Genomic DNA, 21791 nt, shown 5'->3' with positions numbered 1-21791 from the left:
CAGGTATTCGAATATTCGACTTTTTCTGACGACATATTCGAATATTCGAATAATTATTCGAATATTATAAAAAATAAGAAAAGGAACGAGAAATCGGTTTAATATCGTTTTAAACAAAAGCTTTTTTCACATATTGCTAAAACTAATGATATTTTGCAGAAATCCACTCAGTTGACTAGATTTTATCATCCTACTATGCCTAGATGGGTATCTTAAATGTGGGCACATTTAAGTATAAAAACAAGTAAAACGCCAAAATTTGACGTAAGTATTCAATATTTCTAGATAAAACTTTTATTATAAATGCGTCGTTGCGTGAAATAATATAACTTTAACCATCCAAACGCCTTGGTATGTCAGATTTTTTTTTGTAGGTAATTATTTTCCGATTTAAATTAACTTGTAGTCACTCAGAGGCCTGTAAAAAACCCTTTAATTCCATTGTATTTTGGATCTTTATTTACTTTGTTTTGGCAAATGGTCGGCTAATTATATAATATTGGAATATTTAAGGGAAAAAGTTAGTTGACTACAGGGTGGATTATTCGTCAGCTAAAGGTGCATAGTTAGATTACCTAGTTGGGCAGGTTTGGTATGATCAAATTTGAGAATTGCGATAAGTGGCAAGGTTTAGACTTCAAAAATTCGTTCAACGCGCTTGTACTGAATAAACAGAATGACCCTTTAACTTAAAACTTACGCACCGTCAAAATAACATACTTTTTGATTTCGTTTTCTTTCAAATTGAGTTAGGTTTCACTGTATTCACGAAGTCTATCGAGAGGCATACAGTAAAAATATTATTTTCTTCGTATTTGGGTACCTACCATTCACTGTAAATACCCGGAAAACACACAGAAACTGTAACTACAGCGGATGAAATAGAATATTCGAAACCTGAGCGGCCGAATATTCGAATATCAAAACAAGTCGAATATTCGACAAATTCGAATATTCGAATTGCAAGCCCTATTTATAGGGCAGATAATGTAGGTATGTGAAGTCATAATCAGTCATAAAACAAAGTAGGCATCTCGACGCTGTGATTAAGATGTTTAGTTTGTAGACTGTATGTGATTTGCCAAGCAAGACGTAATGTAACAGTGAATGGTATTGTGGTTGTTCTTGCTTGCCTTAAATAAATTACATCTGGTCTGGTCTGGTCATTATCATAAGAAATTTCTCGTTACACAGGTACCTACCTATTAACTTGGAATCTGATAGTTGTTCGTGGAAGGAATAACAACCTACTGTAAATCAAAATAAAAGAAGGTAGGTACATACCTACCTATCTAACTACTTAATTAAATAAAGTCGAAATCATAAGTAGGTACCTATGTTATGAATAGTTTGCCTGTTATGTAGGTATACACTGAACCATAAAGATGATATAGGATAGGTAGGTAAGAAAACATATTCTTGAATCAAAACACTTAAGTATATATTTATTTTCCGTATACCTACTTACGGTACGTAGTATAAAATTCCAATGCCCTTTGAATTGAATGTCCTTTATAATGGACACTTGATTTTTTACACTTTTTGAAGCTCCAGGAATTTAGGTACATACTTAGGTAGATGTAACTTAATATATTTTTTTATGATCAATCGAGGATCCACTACTTAGACATTTTCTATTATGCAACTCTTCCTCTAATGACTTAAAAAGGTGGTTTATAGTATCGTACATAACATAATCTAATGCATAGGCCTTGAACGCTTCATGCGATAGCACAGATTATATAATAGATCTATAGTCCCTAGGTAATTTGCTATGCAGAATGCATGTGCCTGACCTACGACACCAAAATTATGTAGTTTGACAATGCAACGTCATCTAGTTATAGTTTAATCATAGCCCAAAGGCAGCGTTGTAAATATAAAGTCATCGTTATCTGATGATAACGGTTTTTGACAGACATGATATGATGATTCATATCATGTCTGTCAAAAACCTCCTGTCCTCTCCAAATGATTGAAATATTATTAGGTCCGTTAATTAATCTTTAGACCTAGTTTTAAGCTATTCTTGCGACACGCTTCGTAGAGCTTAGGTCTATATTTCCAAGCCCAAATGATTATAGTTCACGAGATAAAACGCGAATCGTAAAATGAAATGGACTTTTCTAACTACAACACCGCCTTTGCGTTTCTAAGTAATAAACTTTAAATAAACTCGTAACAAACAAATCTAAGCGTTTGGAAAGATAGCAACACTGAAAAGGCGTTCGGAATTTGTAATTCGAACCGGACGCCATTACTGGTACTGGTCCGTGGAAACGGAAAATAACTGCTCGCGTTACTTGAGAACGTTTAGGAACTATAAAATAAAATAGGAAAGGGAAGATTCGGCTAGCTCGTTTGGTGTAAATGTAAAGTAATAAATAGTTATTTGTACTTAATAACAAAAAATAACAAACCTGACATTGAAAATCCATGTTTCGTTATCTGCCTCTATCTGTCAAATAACGAAGCAATTTTCGTTATCTATGTTGCGAAACTTGCGAATAACGAAGTTTCGAATATCGACGTTCGAGATAGGCCTTAAAGAATACAGAGTGTATTCAATCTCTACTGGCCCTGGCCAAAAATAGGCAATTATATATGTAATATAACCAAAGTAATTGTTATAAGTACCTATTTGTTACAAACTAAAATTAAACAAAAAATCTATAAGCTCAACTACACTGCAACACTATGGGATATAGTGGTATTTTGGGCTTAATTTTTACACCACAACTTTCGCTTTTAAGCTCAAAATTTTAGTAGTCATGCACTGTCGCATAGTAACTTTATTATCAGTATTGACGTTCCCTAGAATGAAGGTCACAAGAAAAAAAACAAAAACTGGAAACAACTAAAAGCACCGACTAGACGCACCGAAATCAATTCGACTCCGCTCCGCTGCGATTATCGTGGCCATGCGCAGAGCGCAGTCGCGCGTCAGTCGCACGCCCGGCCGCGGACGCGATTGTCGCGTCACAAAAACGCACAATAAAAACACGCTGATTGTCGTTGAAATCCCACGTTTTAGAAAAAAGTGATGGATTTGTTTTGAACCTTAATTCTAGGTAGTGAGGATTCATTTTGCTTTCAAGGTCAAAATAACCTAACTTTTATGTCAAAGTTAATCAATAGGCGTTCGTTTCCATACTCAATAGGATGTTCTAGGAGCGATTAAATGTAAATTTATATAATAAACTTGTTAATAAGGACTATAAAGATGTATGAGTTCGAACATTTGAATCCGACTCGACTGATTGAAGAGGTGAAGGCTAGGCCGGCTTTGTACAAGTCGGATCAACCGGCAGACAGGGAAGAGAAGTTAGCGCTGTGGAAGCAAGTGGGGGCTGCCCTGTTTCAAGATTGGGAAACTTACAGCAAAGCGATGGCTTATGATAGAGGTGTGTGTACTGTGTGTGAACATTTAGAACAACCGCAAGCGGAATATTTCTTACAATTTGCATATCTATCTAATACCTTTAAACGAGCAATTCTTGTTTATTTATTTATTTATATATACAAGGTGTCCCAAGAAGTAGTGATATACTGAAGCTGGGAGGTAGAGAACCTAGAGGGCTATCTGAATCACCCCCATGTATGTTTCGCGATTTTTCTATTTTCGGAGTTATGATCAGCGTTGCCAGATGGTCACAAAAGTCACATTTTTCGTGACTTTTCACCTGCTCGTGTGACATGCGCGTGACTTTTGATTTTGAGGCAATTTTTGTGACTTTTTAAGATAGTCGATTTTTGGACAAGTTTATTTTTGCAATTCGTATTATTTAGGAACTCTCCCAAGTTTACTAAGCTCTTTAAATTTGACACTTGCACTGACCGTTGACGTTACATCAACAATCATGTTTATTATCATAGTCATGGCAAAATGAGACTTGTTACCTTGACGTGACGGTGTTATATAGTTTGATAGTAGTAGGTTTTTTTTAGTGTAATGATTCATTTCTTTTAGTCTGTATCTATACTACTCATTGTACTGCATAGTAATTTTGAGATTTTTGAGCGCTCTAAAACCATTAATTTTATCCGGGGGTAAATTATTTACGCATATACTTTTTTATTTTCTTTTGATTAAAGATTCGCAAACAGGGGAATCGACTCCACACTCGCGTTCGCGCTTCCACACCGCGACAGTGTAAACTTTGAAAACTTTTTTCGCACTGACTGACTGTGACTCGTATCATCTTAGTAGTTTGTGGACTGATGTGACTGGGTTATGGTTGGTAGATTAAGGCGTGCCCAGACGAAGACAATCCCCCCCCCCCCCTCCACTCTCCAAACTATCCGATCAAACGGACGCGTGGACGCAAATAGTGTTGAGTCGCTCACTCGTGAGGCACCTCATTTGTACCACTCATTTTGTTAATTTGTCGCAGTACTTCGTACCGCAAAAATGTCTTACTTCACTCCTCTATTCATTTTACTTGATTCTAAAATTATCTTTCTCCTAAAAGTTCTATTCTTAACCTCCAGAATTGCACTCCAATTAAATGTTACTATTTATTTATTTATAAAGGAAGTGATGAATACATAAATATGTATATACATTAAATATTTTTGTCGCCGTTGGAATTAATGGAATAGTCGACGTTGAAAATATGCTAGTACCTCACCTCATTTGAAGTAAGACATTGTAACACCTCATTTTAGAAAATGAGGTACTCATACAAACTCATTTTAAATTGATGTCCTACCCATCACTAGACGCAAACACCAATTTGGCCAGTTTCATGTATTTTAATTTTATGGTGATATTTTCTTGACTGCACATTTCTTATAGGTTTTTCTGTCATCTATAGGTAAATAACTATTAGTCCCAATAGTTTCGGAGATAAGGGGGGCGGGGAATGGTAATTTTTTGCCTATTTTCTTGAATAACTGCTAAACTATTTATCCTAAAATTATATAAAATAAATATTTGAGATTCTTACAATGAGCTCTTTCATTTGATATGTAACACGATATAGTTTGAAAAACTTTATTTTTTAATTTTCTCATTTACCCCAAAAGTGGTCTCCATATTTATTTACGTTACACGTCCATTTTTGGGTCACAAATTTACATGTGTGCCAAATTTCAACTTAATTGGTCCAGTAGTTTCGGAGAAAATAGGCTATGACAGACGGACGGACAGACAGACAGACGCACGAGTGATCGTATTAGGGTTCCGTGTTTTCCTTTTGAGGTACGGAACCCTAAAAATGCCCCTAACCGCGAAAACTAGCGTCACAAATTGGTATTCTTGCGTCCGCACCCCATTGTATCGGTAGTATCGGTCATAATCGGCGAGCCAAATTGGCGTTTGCGTCCGCACGTCCCGACCCAATCGGACAATTCAATCAGACCGGCGAAAAATTGTCCTCGTCTGGACAGGCCTATACTATAGTCTGTCAAGCCATTTCATTAGGAAGTAGAAAAAAGCGTCAAATTTAAAAAATGTAGGCGCGACGGGTCTATATCTTCCCATAGAAAATTTTAATTTCGCGCCCTCTTCTACTGACAAAGTTATTTGACTGACTTTATAATAACTTATTATCGTAATTTTTTTTTTCGTTTTCAACAAGAAAAAATTCAAGAAAAAAAAGGAACTTACAATTCATGAAATCGATCACAAATAGCATTAAATATAAAGAAAAATCATATTAGGTTAGTAGATTTTTTGTGAAAAATATTATTTTTTGATTTTTTTCTAACTAAATCGATTTACCAAATCATACTATAAAAATGTGACTTAAGCAGCAAAAACGTGACTTTTAGGGAAACGAAACGTAACTTATGACTCCAGAGCCCTGGCAACACTGGTTATGATTTTTTTTAATTTTTTACCTATCGCCGAGTACGATGAGATTTTTATTTATGGTGACGTGAATTATTGCGGTAGATGCTTGATTTTTTTTGTGTGCTAAGCTGATAGATAGGCCAATTCAGTATGGTAACATTTACTATCGTAAGATCTTTGAATGGAATTAAAAAAAAATTTAATGCCAAGAAAGATAAAATTACCCAGTATGTTTTATTTTTTTAAGCGCCCTTGAAGTTGTGAACATACTGGGTAATTTTATCTTTCTTGGCATAAAATTTTTTTTTAATTCCATTCAAAGATCTTACGATAGGTAATGTTACCATACTGAATTGGCCTATCTATCAGCTTAGCACACAAAAAAAATCAAGCATCTACCGCAATAATTCACGTCACCATAAATAAAAATCTCATCGTACTCGGCGATAGGTGAAAAATAAAAAAAAAATCATAACTCCGAAAATACGAAAAATCGCGTAACATACATGGGGATGATTCAGATAGCGCTCTAGGTCCTCTACCTCCCAGCTTCAGTATATCACTACTTCTTGGGACACCTTGTATATATATTTCGGGGATCTCGGAAACGGCTCTAACGATTTCGATGAAATTTGCTATATGGCGGTTTTTGGGGGCGAAAAATCGATCTAGCTAGGTCTTATCTCTGGGAAAACGCGTATTTTCGAGTTTTTTTATGTTTTCCGAGCGAAGCTCGGTCACCCAGATACATATTAGGTATAATGCCAGTTCAAATACATAGGTACAGTACAGTTAGGTTAGTAGCAAAAGTTGCTAAGCGTTCCAGGTGTTCGAAATGATCTTGACGCGACTTTATTATTAAGAGAATAAGAGCATGTGAAGGTAATTTTGAACACCTCGCCCGCTTAGCAACTTCTGCTGCTGACTGTACATACCTGCCTAATTCGAGAGTCAAAATACCTGTTCCTCTAGGTTACAAATAATTAGAAGGTATTTCTTAGCCAGGTAAGCAATTAGGAGACTTGAGAAGAAAAAGCAGTCAAATGAAAATAAAAGCCTATTGAAATAGACATAACCTTCACAAAGTTCAATGTCCGTTATAAAGGACAGCCCGTAAAAGTAATTTACGGAATGGGCACAAGGATTCCGTAAAACCATTAGGCAGTCACTGAGCAAGAAATAACTAATGGTTTTTGCCTTACAGGTAATTTCGTTATAAACGTCGGTACGTATGTTTTAGGAGACTCATTCAACTGTGTAACTAACATTATTATATATTGCAGGTTTAAAATTAGTTTTCTAATATACAGTCAGTATCAATAGTAGTGGATGAGACTACACGTCAAAAGTATGTCTGATTCTCGAATAGCTTTACAGAAAGGAATTCAAATACAAAATACAAATATTTATTGAAATTTTTTTTATTGTACAGTTGCTCTTAAAGACTAAGAATTGTTATTAGGGAAAAACTGTTAAGTGTTTACAAATGCCTAACCTAAAAAAAAATCTAGTAAAATTACTATATACATAGCTTGCAAGATACATTCTTTCTATTTTTTTCTCATGTAGCGGGGTCAAACTTCTTAAAACTAAATTTTTGTCTGCCAATGGTCGCAAAGCTACTATTGAACGTGAACGTTTGTAAAACAGATCCTTATGGCGCTTTTTCTATCCGCTAGCGTTGTTGACTGTAATATACGGTGGTTATGCATTAGTGGGGCAGGACGATGAAAGTGACAAAGAGCACGTGCGGCGGTGACCCGGTTTTTGTTTATCGCAAGTATAGGAATGATTGTGATTGATAACGGTGACGCATACTCGCGGCCGATAACAGCTGTAGAATTGGAACTTTGCTCATTTCGTGTGGTTATGTTCTACTCTCGTTTTTCACATAAACATTATGATTATTTCCGATATTGTTTATTATAATAGAACTAATTATTAGAAAGACTTGTTGTTTCTGGTCTAAAACGATAATCGAACAGCCGGAACAAAGTGTTGGCGGAATGGCGGATGCAACTAACTGCCTACTAAAATAATTGAAGTGTCTGTTGTATGTCTAGATAAAATTAAAATCTGTAGGTAAAATAAAGAGAAACTTTTGATAACTTTAAATATGTATAGTATGCAATACATCACATGCTATGCGATCTCTTCGGTACAGCATTTTGCATAACAATTTCTTGTTTTTGCTATACACTATAATTTTAACCTGTCGTTATAAATATAAAAGATAAGATACCTCCTAAGATAGCCCTTTTATCATTTTGATTGCCGCTGACCAGACGAGTCATAATGAAATGCTAAAGTATTCCTGCGATTACAATACGGGCCGACGGAAACTCAATATAAAACCTGTTTCAGAACCGGCCCCGGGCTGTTAAACAACCCCTAACGATATTAAAAAGAATACATTCAGGTTAATTTCTTGCCTTCATTAAGGAAAACATATAGAAATCAGCATGAAGTAAAATTTATGGTTAAAAACATTCGTGTAGGCGTAAATTAATGTGTAATTATTTGGTTAATCATGCGATAGAAAAACTGCATTAATATGGCCGTTTGAAGAATGGTAGGGTAACAGCAAAAAACTAGAACTGGATATAAGAAGGAGCGGCAAGACGCCTTGTATTATTCATGCCAACATTGTGACTGTAATTGTCCTATATGTAGTACTAGCTTTTGCCCGCGACTTCGTCTGCGTGGAGTTAGTCATTTGGGTAGCTTATTCTTTTTATCTTCTTTTTATCGATTCCTCATACAATCTTCCACCCCCCCTTTTCACCCGCTTTAAGGATGATATCTGGGAAAAAAACTATCCTATGTCCTTCCCCGGGACTCAAAATATTTCTATACCAAATTTCAACTATGTATATCGGTTCAGCGGTTTGAGCGTGAAGAGACAGACAGACAGACACACTTTCGCATTTATAATAATAGTATGGACTAGATCTATTGCTATTTATTTATTGCAGTGTTGCAGCTTCAGAAGAAATGGCGGTCGCTGCGCGACGCGTACAACCGCGAGCTGCGGGCTCGGAAGACAGGTGTGCGGATTAACGCGAGAGTGTACATGCACTTCAAACGAATGAGCTTTCTCGGGGGATTCGAGGGAGAGCTCAGCGACGAGTAAGTTTTAGACACAAGTGTACAATGTACAGTCAAGTGTAAAATATGGGTGTAGAACTGCAGTGTGCTGTACAACTTACTCAAAAATATATCCCGTAGTTGTTAATTCGCTGACATAAGAGCTATTGGACATATTTTTGAGTATGATTTGTGCACCGATATTTTTACACTTGACTACACACATGCATGACCTCAACCTTCGGGTTATATTATAGTACAGTAACAGTGTGAAATGTTACGTAAATTTTCATTCCGTCAGTCTAGTCAAATGTACTATAAAAAATACTGCTTAGAACTTTAAGAACAATAAAAAGCGGCCAAGTGCGAGTCGGACTCGCCCATGAAGGGTTCCGTATTTAGGGGATTTTGACGTATTAAAAAAAAACTACTTCCTAGATTTCGTTCAAACCAATTTTTGGTGGAAGTTTGCATGGTAATGTAGTACATCATATATTTTTTTTAGTTTTATCATTCTCTTATTTTAGAAGTTACAGGGGGGGGGGGACACATTTTACCACTTTGGAAGCGTCTCTCACGCAAACTATTCAGTTTAGAAAAAATGATATTAGAAACCTCAATATCATTTTTTAGGGTTCCGTAGCCAAATGGCAAAAAACGGAACCCTTATAGATTCGTCATGTCTGTCTGTCTGTCCGTCTGTCCGTCTGTCCGTCTGTCTGTCCGTCCGTATGTCACAGCCACTTTTCTCCGAAACTATAAGAACTATACTCTTCAAACTTGGTAAGTAGATGTATTCTGTGAACCGCATTAAGATTTTCACACAAAAATAGAAAAAAAACAATAAATTTTTGGGGTTCCCCATACTTCGAACTGAAACTCAAAAAAATTTTTTTCATCAAACCCATACGTATGGGGTATCTATGGATAGGTCTTCAAAAATGATATTGAGGTTTCTAATATCATTTTTTTCTAAACTGAATAGTTTGCGCGAGAGACACTTCCAAAGTGGTAAAATGTGTGTCCCCCCCCCTGTAACTTTTAAAATAAGAGAATGATAAAACTAAAAAAAATATATGATGTACATTACCATGTAAATTTCCACCGAAAATTGGTTTGAATGAGATCTAGTAAGTAGTTTTTTTTTTATACGTCATAAATCGCCTAAATACGGAACCCTTCATGGGCGAGTCCGACTCGCACTTGGCCGCTTTTTTTTGAAGACCTATCCATAGATACCCCACACGTATGGGTTTGATGAAAAAATTTTTTTTGAGTTTCAGTTGTAAGTATGGGGTACCCCCAAAATTTATTGTTTTTTTTTCTATTTTTGTATAAGAATCTTAATGCGGTTCACAGAATACATCTACTTACCAAGTTTCAACAGTATAGTTCTTCTTCTCGGAAAAAAGTGGCTGTGACATACGGACGGACAGACAGACGGACAGACAGACAGACAGACATGACGAATCCATAAGGGTTCCGTTTTTTGCCATTTGGCTACGGAACCCTAAAAAGGAGTTTGACATATCAGAAAGTAACATCCAAATGAAATACCGACTACGACGGTATCATATCATACCGTCGTACTTTGTGGTGTTAACGAAGAATTTTCACAAATGTCCGTTTCAATGGACATAGGATTTTTTTTAATTACCTTCTTTTTACAGAGACGAGATCGAAGAAGACGAGCCAGTACCAGTCAAAGTCAAGAAGCCCCGCGCCAAGAAACGTAAAGTCAAAGAATCCTCGTCAGACGAAGGGCCCGCTGAAGAGTTTGAGATGTCGCTACCCGTCTTCTCTCCGTTGGAGACAGGGGAGGACAGCGATAAACTGTTCCTGCTATCGTTCTTGCCGGAGATGCGGCAGTTGCCACCGAAGATTAAGATGTGGGCTAGAGCGCGGATCGCGAGGATTATGCAGGTTAGAAACGCTACAGTTTAATGTTCAATTTAGGCAATACTGTAATGTTGTTGCTGTGAGTTTTGACTGACCTGTCTCGGCCGTGTATTAGTGAGACGTACGTGAGGCGAACTCTCAGACAATCGAGCCAGTTCAATTTTCAATCTCGTGATCCGTGCTTTAGGTATATTCGGAGAACGCGATCCGCCTGAGCGATTTACTTGCCAGCGCTTCAACGATTGACTTGACTGAAGGCACATCTTCAATTTACAAATTTTACAATGTTCACATACTTTCCACTTTAGCGTGCTAGTATTTTTATAATTGTGCCAATGAATAAATATATAAATAATTTAATGGAATATGTAGTTACTTTAGTATTCATAAGAAATGTTCTTTCACAGGAAGCCGTTTCAAGCCAGTACAGCGGGCCAGGTGTCAGCACAGAAACAGAATCATATATAAAGTTGATTCGAAGCGAGAGCGACGAGTAGTCATTAGTTACCAATCATATTACTTAATTAGTTTCTATTAATATAAGATGACAGTGTTAAGACAGAAAATTAAATGATATTATGTTTACAGCCTAATGTTTATTTTAATTGAATTCTCTTAATTTTTTTATTATATTTACAAAAACACGTTCAATGTCAATGCCAACTAAGAGAACAGAAAATGTCCGTTATAACAGACATAACTTTTAATAGTGATAACAAGCTGTAAATTAAAATGATTTTAAATCACCGAAGAAATAACGGATATTTATTAAAATCCTTTCAGAAAATATTACTAAAGTACAAGGTTTAGGTAGAGATTTATTCTGAAAATTCTCACTTCCCGTTCTTGGCAAGCTCGGAGCGAACTTCGGTAAAAGTAATGCCGTGGAATTTTTACTTGGCGCCGTCTCCAAGTTGCGCAATTCAATGCACGCTATGAATCATTTTTAGAATTTGGGCCGTACCTATAAAAATACGTTTCTTGGGGAAGTATGTCTATAGTTCTAAACTGTAAGATGTACCTACTACCTACCTATATATAAATGTAAACTTTAAACGTGAAACAGGCATAATATAGGTATAATTTATAAAACCTGAGAAATGAGATGCGTTTTTCTCTAAAGTATACATTGCAAAATACGGTAGAAGTTGGGGAAAAGTCGATATTTACTCGCACTGAAAGATTCTAGAATATTTAAGCTAGGTTTTAGACTATAATACCTATAGGTAATTAAGTATAGTGTTATATGTAGCTATTACCGTAATACATTTCTTCAATTAATTAGAATTACCGTACTAAAGAGATGAACAGTCAATTGTAAAACAGAAACATGTTATCTAGAGTCTATGCTTCAAGTACCTATAATTATTATACGAGTATAAAAATGTGTGCCACACGCCACTGCATTTACAATTCCGTCACAATAGTTCTCCAACTATTCATACGGACAACCAACAAAGTGCAGTACAAACACGAACTTATCAATTTCATTCAAAACCCTATTTTTGCGACGTTGCCAGCTCGCCGGCTCAGTCCGCCGCGGCCGCGCAGCGGGCCAGTCGCGAGACGCGCGCGGTACGCAGCCCACGCAGCGCAACCGCTATGTCGTACTGCCTCGACGTCGAGTCGTTCATAAACGAAGTGAAGAAATACCCAGAGATATGGGACTTGACGCACGAAGACAACCGCCATAAGTCCCGTAAGAATCGAGCGTGGAGCGAAGTCGCTCGATTGTTTATTGAAGAGTTCGATGAGATGCCGGAGATAGACAAAAATGATGTTTGTGAGTGTCATTTTATTTGTTAAGATGTCACGAGTTCACTATACAACCTTAGTTTAAAAAAATCTTAGCATGACCGTTTTTAAAGAAATAAAAAGTAGGATTGAAAACGTTGTTTACAAGTTATAGTTGACGATTTTGCGTTTTACAGACTGTTATTTTATACTAGAGTAGGTAGGTACGCTTGAATTTTATGTCCGCGGTCACACTTTATGCGCACATTGTCCTACAAGAAGGACAAGTAGTAATATGAATTCAAACTATTTCGTGATTAATTTGTACTCAGGTACAACAATGCGATTGTTGTTATAGGTCACGATTAATTCAAATGTACTTACCTATCTACTTTTAGGTAGGAATCACGTTACGTGTAGTGCAGTTATTTTTAGACTTAATCTACTGACGGCTTAAACAAATTCCATTAAACTGTACCTGTGTATTTTGCCATATTTACCCTTCTATTGATTTCTGTGACAGTATCAGCTGCGTTAGTCTGATTGTACAAAGGATGTTGTATTTAGACAGGGACGTGGTTGGTTCGTACACAGAACGACTTGTAGCGCCTACGCGCGTAAACACTTAAACCGGTTTATACCTTGCGTTCTGATTGCTTCTGCAACTTACGAAATCTTTTAAAGTATGAGACATAGCCAGCTTGCAGGAAAACAATAATAAATGTAAAGACTAATGAGCAGAGCTCGGCGGGGGTGAGCTATTTACCTTATAATTTGACATGTCTCACGTCAAATTATAAGGTAAATAGCTCACCCCCGCCGAGCTCTGCTAATGAGATATATTAAGTTTTAAATATCAGTCAGACAACTTAAGATTTTAATAAGTACCTCTTGGCTATAACTGTTACAACGTTGTTGGGAATAACAGGCCTACAGAACTTCAAACACTTATCCTAAGCTAAATAAGAAGAACATAATCACCAAATTCCAAGAACCACATCCGCTCGAACCGGCCACTAAACATTTTATTGCTTTCAGACAGAAAACTACACGGCAAATGGCGCAACATACGAGACTCCTTCGTAAGGGACATGAAAAAACCCGACGGGAAGAAACCCTACATGTACGCTAAACATCTATCGTTTCTGAACGCAGTTTACAAAGGTTCGGGGAGTGAAGCGGAGGAGAACGACTCGAATTCAAATCAGTTGTGGGAAAGCGAAGCTGACGATGACCGCAAAACGAAAAACAAAAGACGACGCTTCCAAGTTTTGAACGATTGCAACTGGAGCGACGCAGAAGACGAACCACCTTCAACCATAGACAATTTAAAAAGGAAACGGGTCGTAAACGTCAAAAGTGAGCCTACTTTAGAATTCGTGGATACGCCGCCTTCGATGACGCCGTTCGCAGAGACCTCGTTTTCTGTGCCTGTGGAGGACGAGGATAGATCGTTTTTCGAGTCGCTAATACCAGCAGTTAGGGGATTCGATCTGGATCAAAAATTAGAGTTCCGAGGTCAAGTTATTACTTTAATTAAAAACATAAGAACAACTGCACAAACTAAGCAGTCGAGTAGCTAGTGTTGTAATGAGCTGCCATTTAGATAGGATTACTGATTGATACATTTACTATCACTATAGTTTTTGTAATAATGTAAATATTTATAGCTTTATGTCTCATTCCAATATTTCAAATAAAGATAATTAAGTTCCTTAAAATATTCGTTTTCTTTTGTGCTACGATTTGAGAAATCTTATAGATACCTAACGAAACACCTAAACCATTTTGTTATTCTTCTAAACTATTCGTATACAATCTAACTAATTTAAACAAGACTATTAATGAAAACAAAAACCAATGTCCCGAATTTGCAGAAATCTTTTATGAACAAGTAACTTGATTATGATTAACATATAGGTTATTATAATTTGGGGTGGTGTGATGGATAAAATTTAGTCTTGTTTGTAGTACTTAGGTATAATTTTTAGTGTATCTGTATCTATGAATTAGCTCATTACAAAGCTAAGAGAAACAGATACTAAAATAAATTATCCAGGATTAGCAATTAGAACTATTCTAAGGTTCTTCTAAATATCAGAATAGGATCAAACGTAACTAGTCCCCATCTGTCGTTATGCCAAAGAGAAAGACAAACGACGATCATCAGCTGGTTAACTTAGCAGACGTTTATACGTTTATAAATAACGCCGTAAGTATGTATACCAATAGTGCTTGGGCAATTTTTGCACAATTGCACTCCACAGTGACAGTTTACATGTCATGCTCCTACATGACGTGATGACGATGACAAACTCCTACAGGAAACATCCATCAAGATCACATAAATCCAATCCATTCTACCGTTTCACCCACTATGTGTCATATCATATACCTGATATAAGTACCTATGTTAGTTGTTTACCGGCGTCTAAATGCAACATGATTCAGAGTTCATACCACATCGTAATCTACGTCATAGATAAAACTGGAACCATACTTAAAATGAGTATGTGTACAGTCGCCATCAGATATATCGGAGCGGTCAAGGCGCTCACAAATATCTGAACACGCCTCTATTGTGCATTAGAGTGCGTGTTCAGATATTGTGAACAGCTTGGCCGCTCCGATATATCTGATGGAGAGTGTACCTAAGTATCTTGCAATTCTTACAAAACTATAGACTACGTGTGACTGACGTATGAATAACTTATTATATGTAACGTATTATATATACATGTAGTAATAAGTTATAGTACGTAAGAATACTATGAAGAATTCTTATAATGAGTCAGTTCAGGGTATAAGGTGTAGCAACAAACGCGCTTCCACATCCGCGATTGAGTCATCCTCGTCCATCGCAAAAAACTACGCACAAAAAATCGAATTCTTGATCGACTGATGCGCGTTTCAGAGAAATTGACAAGTTTCATCAACAAAATTGACGCTGTCTAAGAGACCAAGTTTATTTTTATAGGTACTAAGACTAAGTAGAATTATTAGTGTCACTCATAATATTTTTCACATCGCCAAGTTCTCACTGTCAGTAAATATGAATATAAGTAGAGGATGGTAAGTGTATTCAACGCTTTCGACTTCAGTAAGTACTTTCACTTTTTCAAACGTCTAACTTTTATTGTATGATTTGTATGCCTATTCCGCGTCAAAATCAAAACAAAAACGACGCTAGCCTCTGAAAGGCATCCTAGAACATTCACTACATTGACACTTGTCATAATCTTTCTAAATAGTCCGTGGCAGCCCGTGCGAGCTGGCAACGCCGCGCGAAAGTGGCGATCGATAGAACGGCTCGCGGCATCGTGGTGTACGAGGAGCTATTTCTCTATATATTCCTCGAATCGCCCAGGAACGATGACCTTGGACCAGGTAATTAATAAACATTGTCGGTGTGTTAATAATTATTAAAAGGGTGAAAGGGTTGATCATACATAACAAAGTTTAGAGATTAGACGCAAATGTCTTCAAAATTATTTATAACATTTAGCTTTACCAATTTACCATAAATATCTAATAAGTGCCACCGCCACGCTGATATTGTCAATAAAACAAATGCCTACCCGTTTTGGCATTTTGAAATGAATTAGCTAAATTTAATGGCTTAACAGAATTCAAGTTTCGTGCAGTAGCCGCACCTTAAAATGCATATCCAGGTATAATTTTTTTTATAGGTACCGTTTTAAAATATGCATCTACGTTTTTGCGTTATAGTGATAGCTGATAACTGCGCAAAACACATCGTGGGGGTAACCCACGGGTAACCCATACTGTAGAGTATGGGTTTCCACAAAAAAAGGGAGTGTATAGGTTTTTAAGTCGGCAACACGCATGTAACACACCTGGAGTTGCAGGCGTCCATAGGCTACGGTGACCAAGCCACCGATGTGGTATAAAAAATCGTGATTCGTGCATCACCATAAATTTACTTGAGTGGAACGGGACATCTATTTGGCAAAGGATGAAAAACAAGTCTGTTTGTAGAATAAACGAGGACGAAAATTAGAGTGGCGGCCATAAAAGACAATGTGCACAGAAAAGGCAGTAAAGGCCGATAGCGGCGTTATCTAAGAGATATCTTGGGAAAATATCAAGCTATCTGCAGATAACGGTACAAAAGGGGATGGAATGGGGGCTGAAGATAAACCCAACTCTGTACATTTATTTAGCTATACCTTTATAAGTAGGTGCCTAAATCATATAAGCCTAGGGCTTAAAGACTGATAGCAGCCTGGAAAAAGTTTGAAACTAAATGGAAACGCCAAGTCGTTAAAGCAACCTAATTAGTACATAATAGCAAAAAGTGTTCGTTATAAAGGACATTCAATGCAGAGTATACAATTGTGTCCGTTATAAAGGACATCGGAAATTTTGAATCTACGCACGTACCTATTTAAGTATATAATACGAGTATACGGAAAATAAATAGTAAATAACACTTATACGTTTCGATTAAGGAATATTTTTTGTAGTTATGTTGCTTTTTTTAGCTTTGTAGCCTTGGAGATTTTAGATTTTTATGTATAGATAGGTACTTATTACCATGGGCGTACCCAGAATTACCCAGAACTTGTTAAGGGGTGGAGCAGAAGTAAATAAACTTATAAATTTTGGTCCATATTTTAAAAATTCTTAACTTCGGGTCAGACAGCAGGGTGAGGCAACTGCCCCACCTTGCCCCACCGTGCGTACGCCCATGCTTATTACGGTCGAACACCCTAAAACTAAAAAAAACGGGTTTAAATTAACTAACCAACTAAACAGACTCAAAAACAATGCGCCAACACTGATTAATGAACAGAACAGACAATGGTTAAAAAACGGTGACGCAACTGCCAACAAAATAATAATACGCACGGAGCGGCAACGTCGCGCCGATCGATCCAGACGTGCTGCTGTGATAACATGAGTGATAAGTTTGATAACGCCTGTGTATACGTATAACTAGCTGCGTTTTGCGATGTAGTAGTAGGTATTTATAGGTGTATTTATGTGAATGAGTTACTATTGTACCTATTTGTCAAAGTCATGTGTTCAAATGAGTATTTTATAAGGTCAGTATCAGTACGGGTACGGGTAAGTGTGGCTGGTCTGACGATTTAGAAGTTAGAAATGTTAGAATTACTTTATGTGGTGTGATTTATTTTGGATTTTAAAAGTATATTTATACATTTTTAGGGTTCCGTAGCCAAATGGCAAAAAACGGAACCCTTATAGATTCGTCATGTCTGTCTGTCTGTCTGTCCGTCTGTCCGTCCGTATGTCACAGTCACTTTTCTCCGAAACTATAAGAACTATACTGTTGAAACTTGGTAAATAGATGTATTCTGTGGACCGCATTAAGATTTTCACACAAAAATAGAAAAAAAAAACAAAAAAAATTTGGCGTTCCCCATACTTAGAACTGAAACTCAAAAATTTTTTTTTCATCAAACCCATACGTCTGGGGCATAGACTAGGATGGTCTGGGGTATCTATGGATAGGTCTTCAAAAATGATATTGAGGTTTCTAATATCATTTTTTTTTTAACTGAATAGTTTGCGCGAGAGACACTTCCGAAGTGGTAAAATGTGTGCCTCCCCCCCTGTAACTTCTAAAATAACAGAATGATAAAACTAAAAAAAATATATGATGTACACTTTGTAACTGCGTTCATAACTTATTTTCGCCATTTTGTCCCTTACGCCCTTTGAGCCTACGGTAATCGTGTAGTGTTTTGAACGCAACGCGCATGTTACACTACTGTAGTTGCAGGCGTCCATAGGCAAAGATGACCACTATCAGGCGGGGCGCAAGTGAAAGTGTTTAGAAGGAATGTAAAAGCCAAAATAGTTCGGTACTATCATCTGAAAAGAAATTTCGAAATACGGTACGGTTCCAGACAATAATTGTTGATCCATCTAAGGTCCAAGCTAATTTGGTTTTCAATACTAACGGTATGAAATGTCCAATGTGAAGTAAACCCTAAGGCCCACTTGCACCATTCCACTAACCCGTGGTTAACTGCTTAAACCTGGAGTTACCATGAGTACCAGTACAATTTGACACTGGATTAACGGTTTAACCGCTTAACCCCCGGTTAAGTGGGCCTAAAGGGCTCAACAATTAAAGTCGGTGACTGTACACTAGGTCTAGGTACCCTACCTGTATTAAAATGTCGACTAAGATGGGATGGCTAGAGACTAAAGGTTAACATTCGGTAGCCTGTACGTTTGTTTACCACGGACGTGGTATTAAAAAAGAAACATGGTCGATCGTGCAACTACAAAAAATATCGTACAAAATTCACATTAATGTCTAACGCCATAAGGTTCAAATTTAAACACAGCACTTCACTATCCTGTGTAGACTGTGTAGTGCGGCTGAGATAATTTGATCTTTGAAAAGTCGAAAAAATTGTTTACAAAAAAATACCTAAGTCCTAGGTGACTACGGATCTTTAAGTTTATTAACGTTTTAGATTTAAACATTGTTGTAGATTGTACTTCGTAAGTACCTTATCTACCTACTACATTCTGAATAAACTCGTATCATAAATAGTTGATTTATTAATTTTATTATGTAAAAATATAATTGAGACGGCAAGGAGCCTGGTAGGTAAATAAAAAATAAAAATAAACTCTAATTGATTTAAAATATAAGGATTAATAGCATTTTATTCTGGACCCGAGATCAAGGAGTAAGTTAGATTAATTCGAATGACCAAATAATTATTAAATCAGTATTTTCAATGTTTTTGTAACATTCCCTCTCTCAAAATTAAATTACAATCTATTGTAAGGTTGAAGCACCGTTCAAGTATCAAGTTGTATAGAGCGTCCTACGTCTACCAGCACTACGGCCTGGCCGTTTAGATACATGCGGTGCGTTTCAATTTGAACGTTATTACGTTGGTATAAAGACGACATTCTTGTGGATTTGGGTTGGGTGTTACTACTCTTTTATCACACGACGATTCCGATTGGTTGAAACGTTGCGAGTGAAACTGGCGGCCATTCCGCGCTGGGCTACCTCCGCGAGCGGATGTATTATAAGTTCGCGTGAAATAAAATATTAGAAAAATTTACATAAAATAATGAAACGTTGCTGCGCGTACGGCTGCAAAGCAAAAGGCGGTCCCGGAACCAAATTCTTCAATTTCCCGGCGTGCAAGCAACGGTAAGATTCACCTTAGCCCCTATCATGAGTCACTGACAGTGTCAAAACTGACGTAAACGCCATCGAGAACGTAATTTACTTTCCCTACATCTCGCTCGCACTAATATGCGAGTACAAGCGAGATGCATAGAAAGTAAATTACGTTCTCGATGGCGTTTATGTCGGTGCCAAAGTGGTGGTAGCCACACTTAGTGTGCCCATGTATAGGTTAGGTACAGTCAAAGAATTAAAATTCAGACCCATTTCGTACCGAGACAATCAATATGAATGTCGAGCTGACAAGGTACAAAATGGGTCAGAAATTAAATGGCTCCTCTACACGATGGGCCAACGCCGGCCACTCCAAGGGACGCAGCCATGCGGTAGAATGAGATAGCAATATCACTTGCTCCCTCTAACGCATAAATGCGTCCCTTGGAGTGGCCGGCGTTGGCCCATCGTGTAGAGGAGCCAAAATTCGTTGACTGTACTTTAATTACACAAAAAAGGCACTTTGATTGGTAAACGGCCTATAAGTACCTACATCTCTAATTGTGTAAATTGAGATAATATGAATGAAATTGAATGAATGGAAAAATAAAACTGTTTTTTTTTCTTCTATAGAGCGAGAGATTGGTTACGAGCTCTAAATCGGCCAGACATCCTCGCCGACCTCAATGAAGACAGACGCAACCTGCTAGACTTCTACTACGTCTGCGAAGCACACATCAACAGGCGCAACAAGGACACAGGTATCCCGGTCCTTCACGTTGTAAACAAAGGGACATGTACGGACCAAAACACTAACACTGAAGAGAAAAGCACTTCAACGGACGATCTGGTTGAGATTAAACCTAGCAAAGGGACATCGACAACCGATCTGATGATGCGGAATCTAAGCAGAACATCTATAGACATCATTGACATACAGCCTACAGCTTACTACGTCCCTACACAACATAATGTTGCTTCTAAACCCTTAAAAAAACCTGCACCGATTGTTTCAACGAATACGCCTAGAACTGGATACATAGCTAAAGCAGGCGACATTTTCAAAACGGCAAAGCCCGTTGAAAGTGCTGAAACCCCTCAAGCTCCTACACTAAGGAGTTTTAGAAAGAATATATCCACATTACCTACGATAGCTGTTCAAAAACTGCAAACGGATAAACCTGTAGCAACAGATCAACTTCCAAATATACAATCATGTGAAAGAGTCATTGAAATTAACAAGACAGAAATAAAAACTGAAGAGAATGCATTAGTACTAGACGATATTGTGACGGCTTTATCAGAACGTCAAAGAAATGGGGAGCATTCAGATTCAGATTCACTTATGGATGGACGTAAAATAACGTTTAAAGTTAAAATGAGTTTGCCATATTTCTGTGTGGAAGAAGCAACAACATCAGCTACCAGCATTAAACGTGAACTTGATGATGATGACATAGATGAAATGGACAATAACGTAAAAGAAAAGAGAACTAAACCAGAATAGTTTCAAGAGAATCTAAATGCAAACAAAACTATTGTTTTGTATTTACTGATTGTGATATTTCTTTAGATATAGGTAGTTGCTATATTTCGCAAATCTGAATAAGAAAATAAAGGTTGTTATTAGGAAACGATTGTGCCACAAGTCAAAATAATTACTAATTAATTTTATAATAAATAATTTTGAGTCGTTTATAACTTTGTATTACTTTGCAATATTTTGCATGATGCTTGGGTAAGTATATTATATTTCCTGCAAGTCCTGCAACGGGCAAAAAATGCTCGGAAGGTGCAGAAAGTAGGTATACTCTTGTCCAGCATTTTCCGTTAGTAGAAAAGAGCTGCAAATTTAAAAAAAATAGGCGCGAAAGACCTCGAAAGTTGATTGACCGGCTATATTTTTTAATAAACGTTTAAAAAAATATCATTCGTTCAGTTCATCTTTTCACATCCCTATGTTCCAACCATTTTTAGGGTTCCGTACCCAAAGGGTAAAAACGGGACCCTATTACTAAGACTCCGCTGTCCGTCCGTCCGTCGTCCGTCTGTCACCAGGCTGTATCTCACGAACCGTGATAGCTAGACAGTTGAAATTTTCACAGATGATGTATTTCTGTTGCCGCTATA

The 21791-nt window shown here is 37.1% G+C and overlaps 3 protein-coding genes across 3 annotated transcripts; all 3 read left to right on the top strand.

The window, feature by feature from the left end:
• The first annotated feature begins 2854 nt into the window (after window positions 1-2854).
• On the top strand, window positions 2855-11280 carry LOC134657099 (uncharacterized). Its single transcript, XM_063512652.1, has 4 exons — window positions 2855-3404; window positions 8773-8926; window positions 10555-10807; window positions 11191-11280. Exons 1-4 carry the CDS (start codon window positions 3224-3226, stop codon window positions 11278-11280), a joined length of 678 nt encoding a protein of 225 aa, XP_063368722.1. The 5' UTR covers window positions 2855-3223.
• Window positions 11281-12304: 1024 nt separating this feature from the next.
• LOC134657202 (uncharacterized) lies at window positions 12305-14100 on the top strand. The gene is made up of 2 exons (XM_063512756.1): window positions 12305-12566; window positions 13556-14100. Exons 1-2 carry the CDS (start codon window positions 12386-12388, stop codon window positions 14098-14100), a joined length of 726 nt encoding a protein of 241 aa, XP_063368826.1. The 5' UTR covers window positions 12305-12385.
• A 5418-nt stretch (window positions 14101-19518) lies between these two features.
• LOC134657098 (uncharacterized) lies at window positions 19519-21168 on the top strand. Its single transcript, XM_063512651.1, has 2 exons — window positions 19519-19691; window positions 20295-21168. Exons 1-2 carry the CDS (start codon window positions 19609-19611, stop codon window positions 21166-21168), a joined length of 957 nt encoding a protein of 318 aa, XP_063368721.1. The 5' UTR covers window positions 19519-19608.
• The last annotated feature ends 623 nt before the right edge of the window (window positions 21169-21791 follow it).

This window comes from Cydia amplana, chromosome 19 (genome assembly GCF_948474715.1).
Source record: "Cydia amplana chromosome 19, ilCydAmpl1.1, whole genome shotgun sequence".
Classification (NCBI taxonomy): domain Eukaryota; kingdom Metazoa; phylum Arthropoda; class Insecta; order Lepidoptera; family Tortricidae; genus Cydia; species Cydia amplana.
This window is presented reverse-complemented; position numbering and strand designations above follow the sequence as displayed.

Bases quoted from the DNA above. Each gene is read 5' to 3' on its own strand.
- LOC134657099 (XM_063512652.1), top strand. From the start codon at position 3,224: ATGTATGAGTTCGAACATTTGAATCCGACTCGACTGATTGAAGAGGTG. The intron at 3,405-8,772 runs GTGTGTGTACTG...TATTTATTGCAG, and splicing joins AGCGATGGCTTATGATAGAG to TGTTGCAGCTTCAGAAGAAA. The intron at 8,927-10,554 runs GTAAGTTTTAGA...TTCTTTTTACAG, and splicing joins GAGGGAGAGCTCAGCGACGA to AGACGAGATCGAAGAAGACG.
- LOC134657098 (XM_063512651.1), top strand. From the start codon at position 19,609: ATGAAACGTTGCTGCGCGTACGGCTGCAAAGCAAAAGGCGGTCCCGGA. The intron at 19,692-20,294 runs GTAAGATTCACC...TTTCTTCTATAG, and splicing joins TTCCCGGCGTGCAAGCAACG to AGCGAGAGATTGGTTACGAG.
- LOC134657202 (XM_063512756.1), top strand. From the start codon at position 12,386: ATGTCGTACTGCCTCGACGTCGAGTCGTTCATAAACGAAGTGAAGAAA. The intron at 12,567-13,555 runs GTGAGTGTCATT...TATTGCTTTCAG, and splicing joins GATAGACAAAAATGATGTTT to ACAGAAAACTACACGGCAAA.